At 38.1% G+C, this 12,785-nt stretch overlaps 1 protein-coding gene across 7 annotated transcripts in view; it reads right to left on the reverse strand.

The window, feature by feature from the left end:
* EIF4G3 (eukaryotic translation initiation factor 4 gamma 3) overlaps nucleotides 1-12,785 on the reverse strand; it is a 368,147-nt gene that overhangs the window by 280,728 nt on the left and 74,634 nt on the right. For all 7 annotated transcript variants that reach the window (XM_060015631.1, XM_060015609.1, XM_060015626.1 and 4 more), the window contains one exon: nucleotides 3,200-3,275. Coding sequence is in view for 6 of the 7 variants with exons in the window: in XM_060015609.1 (XP_059871592.1) it covers nucleotides 3,200-3,275 (76 nt within the window). In the remaining variant the exon portion in view is untranslated. The remainder of the gene's footprint in view (nucleotides 1-3,199; nucleotides 3,276-12,785) is intronic.

Here is a 12,785-nt window from a genome sequence, read left to right on the forward strand (position 1 = left end):
GCAACGGGAGAGGCCGCAACAGTGAGAGGCCCGTGTACCACATAAGAAAAAAAAAAAACTCTTATACAGAGCCTACAACACAGAAAAAGAGACAAAGGAACTATACCAAAAAACAGTTATAGTAGATACCTCTAGAAATCAGTCAAGATTACTAGAAATTTTCATCTTCTTTTTCCTATCCTAATTTTGAAAATAATTTAATGTTGAAGGTATACTTTCATAATTAGCAAAAATTACATTTTTTAAGAGTTATGCCTGATGAAATTCTACAGCCTTTAAGCTCAGTACTTTTTTTTTTGGCCATGCCACACAGTATGCGGGATCTTAGTTCCCTAACCAGGGATCGAACCCGTGTCCCTGCAGTGGAAGCACAGAGTCTCATCCACTGGACTGCCAGGGAAGTCCCCAACCTCAGTACTTTAAACAAACAAACAACTCTGGCCTGGAGGAAGTTTGCGCCAGAAAAAAATTAAAGGTTATTTTTTTAATGTAAATTGAAGGTTCCCAATTAGTACACTGAGCAGATAGTTTATCATCCAAACTGGGACCATTTTAAGAGTTACAGAGGATTCAAAAAGTAATTAACAGGTGTTTAGTTGATCTACAATAGGTGTAAACTGAGACTTGTTTTAAGCAAACCAAGAAAAAAAATTACCTTACCCATTACCTGCATGATAAACTTCTATCTCTTTAGGACAACCTTAAAACCTGCAAAACTCACTTTTCTCATCTCTACTTTGGCTACAAAACCTAGCACACATGCCACACTTCTGACTACTGACCATTCCATTAACCATGCCTCTAATTTTTCACTTCCTAGAGACCTCTTCGTCCCTTTTCTGCTTAGAAGTCCTTTTTTTTTTTTTGCGGTACGCGGGTCTCTCACTCTTGTGGCCTCTCCCGTTGCAGAGCACAGGCTCCGGACACGCAGGCTCAGCAGCCATGGCTTACGGGCCCAGCCGCTCCACGGCATGTGGGATCTTCCCGGACCGGGGCACGAACCCATGTCCCCTGCATCAGCAGGCGGACTCTCAACCACTGCGCCACCAGGGAAGCCCTGCTTAGAAGTCTTATACCTTCCAGCTTAGTGTCACTTCCTCAATGAAGCAACTGCTCCCTTTCCCATATAATAGCATGGTCATATCTCTAATCAAAGGTTCTCAACCCGAGCCTTATGAATGGCCTGATGGACATCTGTGAAGTTCTGAAATTATAGGTAAACACTTGGTATATGCTCTTTTTTGAGGAGAAAGCACTGCGACTATTTTCAGATTCTACAAGTAATTTATAACCCAAAAGGATAAGAATTATTGCTTTATCATATCACTTGGATTACAATTATTTATTTACTCATCTCTCTCACTATACTGTGAGTTTCTTTAAAGCACTCTATTTCCAAGGATGAATGGTATGATGAAATGAAACATTAAAAGCTATGTCCAGGGCTTCCTTGGTGGTGCAGTGATTGAGAATCCGCCTGCCAATGCAGGGGACACGGGTTCGAGCCCTGGTCCGGGAAGATGCCACGTGCCGCGGAGCAACTATGCCTGTGCACCAGAACTACTGAGCCTACACTCCAGAGCCCACAAGCCACAACTACTGAGCCCACGCGCTGCATCTACTGAAGCCCACATGCTCTAGAGCCCACGCTCCACAACAAGAGATGCCACTGCAATGAGAGGCCCGCGCACCGCAACCAAGAGTAGCCCCCGCTCACTGCAACTAGGGAAAGCCTGCGTGCAGCGAAGGAGACCCAACACAGCCAAAAATAATAAATAAATAAAAATAAATAAATTTTTTTAAAAAAGACATGTCCAGGGACTTCCCTGGTGGCTCAATGGATAAAACTCTGAGCACCCAATGCAGGGGGCACAGGTTCAATCCCTGGTCAGGGAACTAGATCCCACATGCATGCTGCAACTGCGAGTTCTCATGCCACAACTAAGGAGCCCTGGAGCCGCAACTAAGGAGCCCGCGAGCCACAACTAAGGAGCTCACCTGCTGCAACTAAGACCCCACACAACCAAATAAATAAATATAAAAAAATTTTAGGGCTTCTCTGGTGGTTCAGTGGTTAAGAAACCTCCTGCCAATGCAGGGGACACAGGTTCAATCCCTGGTCCGGAAAGACCCCACATGCTGTGGGGTAACTAAGCCCATGCACCAAAACTACTGAACCTGTGCTCTAGAGCCACAACTACTGAGCCCGTGTTCCACAACTACTGAAGCCTGCGTGCCTAGAGCCCATGCTCCACAACAAGAGAAGCCACCACAATGAGAAGCACACACACCACAAAGAAGAGTAGCCCCCGCTCACCGCAACTAGAGAAAGCCCATGCACAGCAACAAAGACCCAACACAGCCAAAAATAAATAAAATAAATAAATTCTTAAAAAAAGAAAGAGAAAATAAGGGGAGAGATCCCCCTCCCTTAGAAAAAAAATTTTTTTTTTAATTTAAAAAATAAAGATATGTCCACGAATTCCCTGGCAGTCCAGTGGTTAGGACTCCGTGCTTTCACTGCCGAGGGCCTGGGTTCAATCCCTGACTGGGGGGACTAAGATCTCGCAAGCTACATGGCACAGCCCAAAAAAAAGACATGTCCAACTCCTCGATTCTCCCCTAAATTCCCTTAGGCTCACTGTAATACCCCTGTAATCTGCTTCTAATTTTATTATCTTCATCCTCTAACTTTTAAATTTCCCTTCATTTATGAATTTGAATCTATCATTTAACATAAATATTTAAATTTACTCCCATTAACCACTGTTCTCTTTTCTAAACTTTCTGCATTTTTATATGTAGTCAAAGAAGGAAAAAAGTAAAATAAAAAATTTAAGTTAAAAGTGTAAAATTTATTAAAATTTAAGAAAAAATATCCAAAAGAAAATTAAAACTCAGTGTCCTAGAAGAATCACAATATTTATGGAAGGAGGAAAAGGGAGGAAAAAGAACAAAGGTGTACAAGTCAATCTACCTTAACAGAATGTTTCTTTCATGTCTACTTCTTAAATTAAGATGACAGGGGAAAAGACCTATTCACCTTATTATATTATATACATCTAATTCTGTTCGAGATTTGATTGAACTTTTCTGTCAAAAGCCTATTATGTACCAATCTAACAAACACTGCCTATAATATCAAAGGTTCATGTGCAAAAAACACACACAATCTGACAAACAACCCTGAGGTACTCACCGTGCTGTACACTGCCGAGACAGTAGGAGTGAAGATTCGATCCTCGAGAGGCTGCTGCACAGGTCCTCTAGGAATTCTAGAAGAGCGAGTTAAGGATAAGAGAACTCAAAAATGAACTGCTTTAGCAGTAAGAGCAAATTACGACCACAAAATTCTGTCAATGACCCAAGCTTTGTCATCCAGTTAGTGGAGTTATACACTTATTTCTCCAGAGAAACTAGAAAACAAAGTATTTCAAATTTCCTAATGTGATTAGATCAGTCTCTCCAAAAGTGATTCCCGTGATAAACATTCCATGGAAACTCAAAACAAATAAAAATCATACAACAAGCCTCCTAACTTTAGGCCCATGATGAGAGTCTACTACCTTTACTTTCTAGAGAAAAAGACTAAGGAAGTATAAGCAGGATATTCAGAAAGATAAGACTAATTCATCAACGTGGAAATTGCTGACAAAGACCTAGTCTGTTCTGCGAATACAACTGTTTCCTTGTTTTTCTTTTTTAGCTGTTATTTTCCCAATATCTACCCACCAACTCCTCATTTTTATGAAAGAGGCTCTCCACTGTAATTTAGTTTAAAATATTTCAACATGTCAGGATATTCTTCAAAAGACAAAAGGCTATCATTTTATTCAGCTTCAAAACTGGAAGACATAAGCTCTTCTCCCTGGTAAGGTGGTATTTTACCTCTGTAAGAATGACAACCAAGAGACTTGGCACAGAAGATTAACAGCAATTATCTCTGGATGACAGGATTACATAACTGCCTTTTCTACCATAAATATGAAGTATTTCTATAATTTAAATGTATTTTAAAAGAAAGACTACAAATATAATAAACCCAAAATAAGACAGAATTATTTCTTCAACCTAACAAATATTTAATAGTTCTCACATCATGTTCCTTTCTAATTTAATGAAACAGTAAGGAAGAAAAAGTGACAGCTGCAAATAATAATTTTATATGCATGACCACAAGTTGCAGAGGTCTAAGAGAATCTTTAGAAGTAAAATTCTTTATATCCAAGTAGCAAAAGTTGACTGAGGTGGAGAGGGAAAACAAAACAAAACAAAACCCAAAATCCCAATGCTTTAGTCATTCAAAATTAGTAACACTGTACCAGTCTCTAGTTAGTTCTTCAAACTAGCAACCTCAGACAACAGTTCCATGCGTTGCCATCATCCCCTACACACAAAGAACTGATTTAAAATGCTGCACTGAGAAATAACAAAGCTGAAACATTTCATAAAGGAACTGCTTCATCCAAAGAAACTGTATATATGTTTGCAATGTAGAAAACGTAAGCCTAACAAGTTTCAGGACAAAAGTCCTTTATATTAGTTTGCCAATTCTTTCAGAATGAAGATTACCCCTAGCCAAAATAAAACTTTCTTTGAATTATGGTTCTGCATTGTGGTTACATGAATGGTAGAAAATATGAGACTGTTCTTTCTTCTACAAAGCCAACTGCTAGTAGTTTTTCGAGCTAGGGCCAACTGTCACTAGGTGGGAATAAGTTCTCAAATGAGTCACCGGTAGTAGGCCCCAAGAGCTGAGCCATACCATTTAACCTTACTAGGAAAGGTTAAGGCTCCTGATTTCTATTAGTAACTTTACTGGCTAACAATATTACTGTTAACTACAAGACTTCTAAAGAGGCAATCATATATTTGGTCAATATTCCAGTAACAAACATTCTTTTTTCCTTCTTTTTCACATAAAGAATATTGACGTCATTTATTCCCCTCTCTGAAAACTACCAACAGAATATCGTGGATTAATAAATTGTTTCTTAAAAGACCATTTGGATAAAAATATTTAAGACAAAAACATAGCTCTATAAAAGAAAACTGAAAAACAAAGTCAGGAGATCTGAATCTAGAGCATGCGGCAAGCCTAACCAACCATGTTGTCCTCAATGAACCATTTTACAGTATCTCCTATAAACTTAGTCGCAGCAGGATGAAGTAATTTGCCCAAGTTAACAAGGCTAACTAAGGCCAGGTCAGGTTTCTTCTGTATTCTAAAGACAGTGCTCTTCCTATTACATCGACGCGCCCATGGGCAGAATACTTTATAGCATAGTAAAAAAGCATTATCACAACCTGGTCAAAATATGGTTACCCCTATCTTCCGGACAGAATTAAATTAGTAGTTCATCTCATAAAAGAGTCAATGGAGTGTCACTCTAAAACTTCTAAGAAGTCCCAAATTCTTGGCCCAGGCTGAATCACCTGCCCAACGGCAAATGAACACACTACTGCAGACTGGGCACGTAATGCATGAAACCAAGGGAACTTATTTTACGGAGCAATTTTCTCCTTAATTCGTAGTGGTGATGGTTGCATATCTTCATAAATATGGTTTAAAAAAAAACCCCACTGAATTGTAAAATTGTGTAAAATTGTGAATTTTATGGTATGTGAATTATATCTCAATTTTTTTAATGGTATTTTAGTAATTTGCAACTAGGCTGTTTAGTATCCCCTCCTTCCACTAAAAAAGCCTAGATAAATCAGTATGAGATAAGCACTGCTAGGCATTTTCTCCAGAAACAGGTGAATTTCAAAGAAATGGCACACATGTAAAGCTCTTACACTACATACTTCCTAATTCTGCCTGTCATTAAGATTACCAGCTCTCACCAAGCTCTGTATCTCCAGCATACATCACCGGATGCTTACCTCCCTTTCAGCTCAACATGACAAGAAAACAGCTTCTCATAATACCACTTAAAATTCTAATTCAAACAATGAGCAGCGTAATATGCATGTGCAGTGCTCCAGACCACAATGTTTTTATTTTTCAAATCTCATGACTGAAATACAGTAGCACACCCACTTGACACTTCTGTACTTCAAACTGCTATGATTTATATTATGTCATCAGGAAATACAAGCATAATCGCTAGCAAGATTAGACAGCTGCTATGTAAGAACCGAATTAATAAGACTCAAGTACTGGGTTGGCCATAAAGTTCGTTTGCGTTTTTCCATAACATGTTATGGAAAAAATCCAAACGAACTTTATGGCCAACCCAAAATAGAACTATAAATGCAAAAAAATTCTAATTCCCCACCTTCTTTCTAATAAAAAATTAAAAGACAAACTTCAGAAACAAAATTTGAGGGTTAAATAAGAGTAGTAAAACACGGTAGACTCTGATTATTATAGTACTCACTACATACTCTCCACTAAATGTCAATTAGGCAGATATTCGTCAGAGAAATCCAAGGATCTATGAGGACATTACATAATGATCTGAACATTTCCTACTTACACCATGAAGGAAAGAGGAGACCTATAATTTTTTGAGCACAGATGTTTACCGACATTTCAAGGATGATGAACTCCCACCAGGATGAAACTTCTTCATCTATGGCAATCATATCTGACCCTGGGTTTGACATATAGTCAGTACCTCCTCAAAAGGTAGATTTTGACAAATTAGAAAACAAGTAGTGAAAACAAGTAGTGAGGGACTTCCCTGGTGGTCCAGGGGTTAAGAATCCACCTTCCAATGCAGGGGACACGGGTTCGATCCCTGGTCGGGGAACAAAGATCCCACATGCCGCAGGGCAACTAAGCTGGCGCGCCACAACTAGTGAACCCGGGCACTCTGGAGCCCACACGCCACAACTAGAGAAGCCCATGTGCCGCAACTAGAGAAGCCCACACGCTGCAATGAAGAGCCTGTGTGCCACAACGAAGACCCAGCGCAGCCAAAAATTTAAATTAAAAAAAATTAACCCTTTCCTACACTCGGAAAAGCTTCGTAAAAGATAAGGGCTAGAGCTGTACTACCAGAGACTGTAGATAAGTAAGAGAAGCAAATTCCAGAATGGAGCCTTCAGCGGATAACAGTAAAGCATCCAGCTAATTTCTACTTACCTAAATGGCACCAAAGACAGAGCCCATCCTCAAACTCAAGTATGAAACTATACTGGTAAGATTAATGCATGTTATTATGAAAGATGAAACGGACAGGAATAAATCAAGAGTTTGAAGCTGTCAAATGTAGGCACCAAGCATGTAAACTGTCCCAAAAAGCAGAACATCCTGAATGACCCGACCTAGCAACTACAGAAATCTCAGGGGTCACAACTTTAGTCATTCTGTATGGACAAAAGCAAAACAAATTGTATTCTCAAAACTAAACACTATGACATATCTACTCCTACTTTAACCTTGGAATCTGTAACAGAGTATGTTAAAAAATTATTTTTTCAGGGCTTCCCTGGTGGCGCAGTGGTTGAGGGTCCGCCTGCCGATGCAGGGGACACGGGTTCGTGCCCCGGTCCGGGAGGATCCCACATGCCGCGGAGCGGCTGGGCCCGTGAGCCGTGGCCGCTGAGCCTGCGTGTGCATCCAGAGCCTGTGCTCTGCAACGGGAGAGGCCGCAGCAGTGAGAGGCCCGCGTACCACAATAAATAAATAAATAAATAAATAAATAAATAATTTTTTCTTCATTGCTGCTTATCTTTTGCCACTAAAACTTCACAGAAATAAAACTAGCCAATTTTAATATTTGTTTCAATTCAATTTCATGTTGAGCTGTTAATTCAGGTCCAAAATCCTTTATTGGAATTCAGAATTTTTCCACTGTTAGAAAGTTAATAAGGCAGCACTCCTTAATCAAATACATTAATATCTCTACTGTAAAATATATGAATATTGAAATTTCTGTCCAGAGTTTTTGCCAATTTCAGAAAACAATTCGTTTCCCCAAACTCTTTTGATCTTAGAATTGCAAGCCTATACCTTCTTTCCCATTGTGTTTTAGCTCTAAAAGTCTCTGGAAATCACCATTTGAATGTTAACAACTAAGAACTATTATATTGCTTTCTTTTCTTTTCTTTTCTTTTTTTTAAACAAATCCAGAAACGTTAGTCTCCAAGCACTTAGCCAGAAATGCCTTTGTTCTGACTCTGGTTTTCTAACTCAGAACACAACTCATCACATATTACAAATTGATTTCCTGACAGTCGCATTTAAATTTACCCAGAAACATACTCTGCTTAGGTTTTGTGTTTTGTTTTTTTTTTAAAAGACCAATATTGCCAAAGAAAATGGCTGCTGACCATGCTGTTAATATTTTGTAATTCTATTTTTAGTTTCTGAAGAACCTCCATACTGTTTATCACAGTGGCTGCACCAACCAACAGTGTAGGAGGGTTCCAAAAAGTAATGAATTACTGATACAACAACATGAGTGAATCTCAAATGCTAATTAAGTTAAGCGAAAGAAGCTAGACTCAAAATGGCTATGAGTCCATTTATGTACCACTCCGGCAAAGGCAAAATTATAGTGGCTAGGGCCTGGGGAAGAGTTTACCTAAAGAGAGACAGCACTATGATCCAGCAATCACACTCTTGGGCATATATACAGACAAAACTATAATTCAAAAACATACATGCACCCCTATGTTCACAGCAACACTGTTTCCAACAGCCAAGACATGGAAGCAACCTAAATGTCCACTGACAGATGAATGGATAAAGATGATGTGGTACATATATATACAATAGAATACTACTCAGCCATAAAAAAGAACAAATAATGCCATTTGCAGCAACATGCATGTAACTAGAGATTATCATACTAAGTGAAATAAGTCAGAAAGAGAAAGACAAATACCATATGATATCACTTCATGTGGAATCTAAAATATGACACACATGAACTTACCTACGAAATGGAAAATGACTCACAGATATACAGAACAGACTTGTGGTTGCCAAGGGTGGGGGTGGGGGATGGACTGGGAGTCTGGGATTAGCAGATGCAAACTATTACATATAGAATGCAACTATTATATATAGAATTATATATAGAATATCTACTATATAGGACAGGGAACCATATTCAAAATCCTATAATAAACCATAATGGAAAAGAATATGAAAAAGATACGTATGTATAACTGAACCACTTTGTTGTACAGCAGAAACTAACACAACATTGTAAATCAACTATACTTCAATAAAATTTTTTAAAAAGACAGATGGCACTGAAGGACTGTAATTAGGTGATGGAACTTTTCCGTATCTTCAGTATGGTGGGGCTGCAAAACTCTGCATTTATCGGAATAAAGAAAACTAGATATCTCAAATAAGTGAGTTCTGAGTTTCTCCAAAGGTTAAGCAATAAAGTCACTAAATGACTCAGCAATACTCACTCCTAGGTATACATCCAAGAGAAATAAAAACATGTGCACACAAACCTAATAAACGAATGTTCATAATCAGCATTATTTGCAATAGCCAAAAAGTAGAAACAATGTTTTCATCAACTGATGAATGGATAAACAAAATGAAGTATATCCATACAATGAATTTTATTTGGCAATGAAAAGAAATGGAAGTCCTGATACATGCTACAACATGGATGAACCTTGAAAACACAATGCTAAGTGAAAAAAGCCAGTCACAAAAGACCACATTTTGTGTAATTCCACTTATACGAAATGACCAGAACAGGCAAATCCACAGACAAAAAGTATAAAAGAAAAAGACTAGTGGATGCTTAGGCCTGAGGGGATGGGTGGAAATGGAGGAAGGAGGGATGACTGCTAAAGAATATGGGTTTCTTTTTGAAGTAATCTAAAATTAGGTTCTAAACCTATGGTGATAGTTACACTAGTCTGTAAATATACTAAAAACCAATAAACTATACATTTTAAATGGGTGAATTTTATGTTATGTGAATTATATCTCAATAAAGCTGTTATCAAAAAAGTGAATAACATTGTAGGTAATTTTTAAACAAATTTTTTAAATAATAATATTAAAACTTCAGGGTGGGGCAAGCACTTTGTCTACTACTCTATCCCCAGACACTAGAATATTGCTAAAAAAGAGTCATAAACTCAAAATGCTTCATCATCATGGTCTAGTCCAATAGACTTATTTTTTAAGATAAGTGATTTTTTTTTTTTTCTTTTTTGGCCATGCCACACAGCTTATGGGATCTTAGTTCTCCAACCAGGGATTGAACCCAGACCCTGCCAGTGAAAGCACCGAGTCCTAACCACTGGACCGCCAGGGAATTCCCGTAGTCCACTAGACTTAAAAGAAGTATGGCTCATCTTAAGAATCTACATAGCAAACAAAGAGAAGTTTTATGCAACAGTAATAGCGAAACAGGTGCCCCACAGGAAAATGGGTAGCTGGATTTATGCAGTGAACTGAATTTCTTTCAATGGCAGAAAGAAATACAGGATCTTATACTCTCCTGAAAGTCTGCCTAATGACCTTGCAACATGGAAACTTGCCCAGCCAGCTTCTTGACACTACTCCCGACAAACTTTTCTCTTCAGTAATATCTGGAAAAGATCCTTCTCTATCCACAGCCAACAAACCCAAGCCAAAGGACACTTACACTAAACCAGTGGATCAATACTGCTTGTCAATATACCAAAGGGGAGATTAATTATAGTATCTAGAAATGAGTCAAAGTATTTCTGTACACTAGAAAAACGGTAACAAAGAAAACCACATTTAACAGAAGAAAAAACTTCACAAAATAAAGAATCATGGTTAATTCATCAACAATGAAAACCACACAAAATTATACTTGGAAGGTCCACATTGCTCTAGTCAACCTAACAACAAATGCAGGAATTCCATATACCTAGTACGCTCTACTCCACAGGAAAACTCTTCAAATATCTGAGTACTGTTAATATTAATAAATCTTTTAGCCTTTATTAAATCTTTATTATTTAGTCTTTATCTTTTAGGTGAAATACTCACTTCCTTTTGACCACTCGTGGAGAGGCAAATGTGGTATAATCCTATCAGAGTAAAGTGGAAGGGACACAATTTTCTTATTATCAATGCAAACAAAGATTGTGTGAGCTCTCTTTACCTCTGCTTATTAATACATTCATGTTGTCTGTAATAAACTTTTGTCCATGTGTGTTTTCTTTCCATCTAAAATTGTCACAGGGCTTCCCTGGTGGCGCAGTGGTTGAGAGTCCGCCTGCCGATGCAGGGGACACGGGTTCGTGCCCCAGTCCGGAAAGATCCCACATGCAGCAGAGCGGCTAGGCCCGTGAGCCATGGCCGCTGAGCCTGAGCGTCTGGAGCCTGTGCTCCGCAACGGAAGAGGCCACAACAGTGAGAGGCCCGCGTACGGCAAAATAAATAAATAAAAATAAAATAAAATAAAATTGTCACAAAGTCATGTCTGATTCATTCTGGGCATAACTATAAGTAATCAATCATTTGAATGTAAACAGAATACATTTGCACCTATTTAATTTCATCATGCAGATTCTCATTCATTTCATTTTGAAATCTAATCTTACACTGAATTTTTTCATCTAAATTTCCCAGTAGTTTTTACAAGGATAAGAATTTCATTTTAATTTAAATCACTGGGGTAAAAAATACTAAACAGGTCAGAATTAAAGAAAGAGCACTGTGATACTCCAGAAACCCCTTCTTCTTGGCCAGAGGAAATGGAGGAAAGAGTCCTTGTGGGCCAGAGTATTAGGGGAATTCCAAAGAAGAAAAGTAGAGGAGGAGGATCCCTATTTCTTTATATGAACCTACATAAGTCCAGGCTCACCCTCAAAGTTGTACATAAATGGGACAGATCCAAAGCAGCGTATTAAAAGCTCTGAAAATAAACGAAGATTAGAACCACCCCCCACAGAGAGACAAAACTTGAGCCCTGAGCCTAATCAAGTTGATTGTCTGCTTAAAAAAAATTTTTTTAATCACAATTCTCCAAGGATTATAACAGGACCCAGAATCTATAAAACATAAAATTTTGGGACTTCGCTGGTGGTCCAGTGGTTAAGCCTTCACCTTCCAATGCAGGGGGTGAGGGTTCAATCCCTGGTCAGGGAGCTAAGATCCCACATGCCTTGGGGCCAAAAAACCCCAAAAAAACATAGAACAGAAGCAATATCATAACAAATTCAATAAAGATTTTAAAAATGGTCCACATCAAAAAAAAAACTTAAAAAAAAATACAAAACATAAAATTTTAAATGTCCAGGATACAATCTGAAATTACTCGGCATACAAATATAGTAAAATGTAACCAATTCTCAAGAACTAGCAGTCAAATCTAACAAGGTTGATTGCTTAAAAAATATTCTCCAAATGACTCAGAATTTATAAAGCTTAGCATTTACAGCATCTAGGACACAATCCAAAATTACGTGACATACAAAGAACCAAGAAAATGTAACCAATTCTCAGGAGAAAAGACAATCAACACATGCCAACCTTGAAAAGACTCAGATATTAGAATTATCAGGCATAGAACATAAAGCAACTATTATAACTATGCTCCAAGAGGTAAAGGTAAACACATTTGAAATGAATGGAAAGATAGAAATCCTCAACAGACTGATACAAACTGTAAAAAAGAACCAAGTGGAAATTTTGGAACTGAATGATACAACATCTTTAAAAAATTCACTGGGTGGTATCAGTAACAAAATGGAGATGACAGAGGAAAGAGTCAGTGAATCAGAAAATACATCAATGAAAATAAAGAAAGAAAAACAATTACTAAAAATAACAAGGAGATAAGGAGGCGAAGGTGGAAAACTACATAATATGG

The sequence above is a fragment of the Delphinus delphis genome, chromosome 1, assembly GCF_949987515.2.
Source record: "Delphinus delphis chromosome 1, mDelDel1.2, whole genome shotgun sequence".
NCBI classification, from domain to species: domain Eukaryota; kingdom Metazoa; phylum Chordata; class Mammalia; order Artiodactyla; family Delphinidae; genus Delphinus; species Delphinus delphis.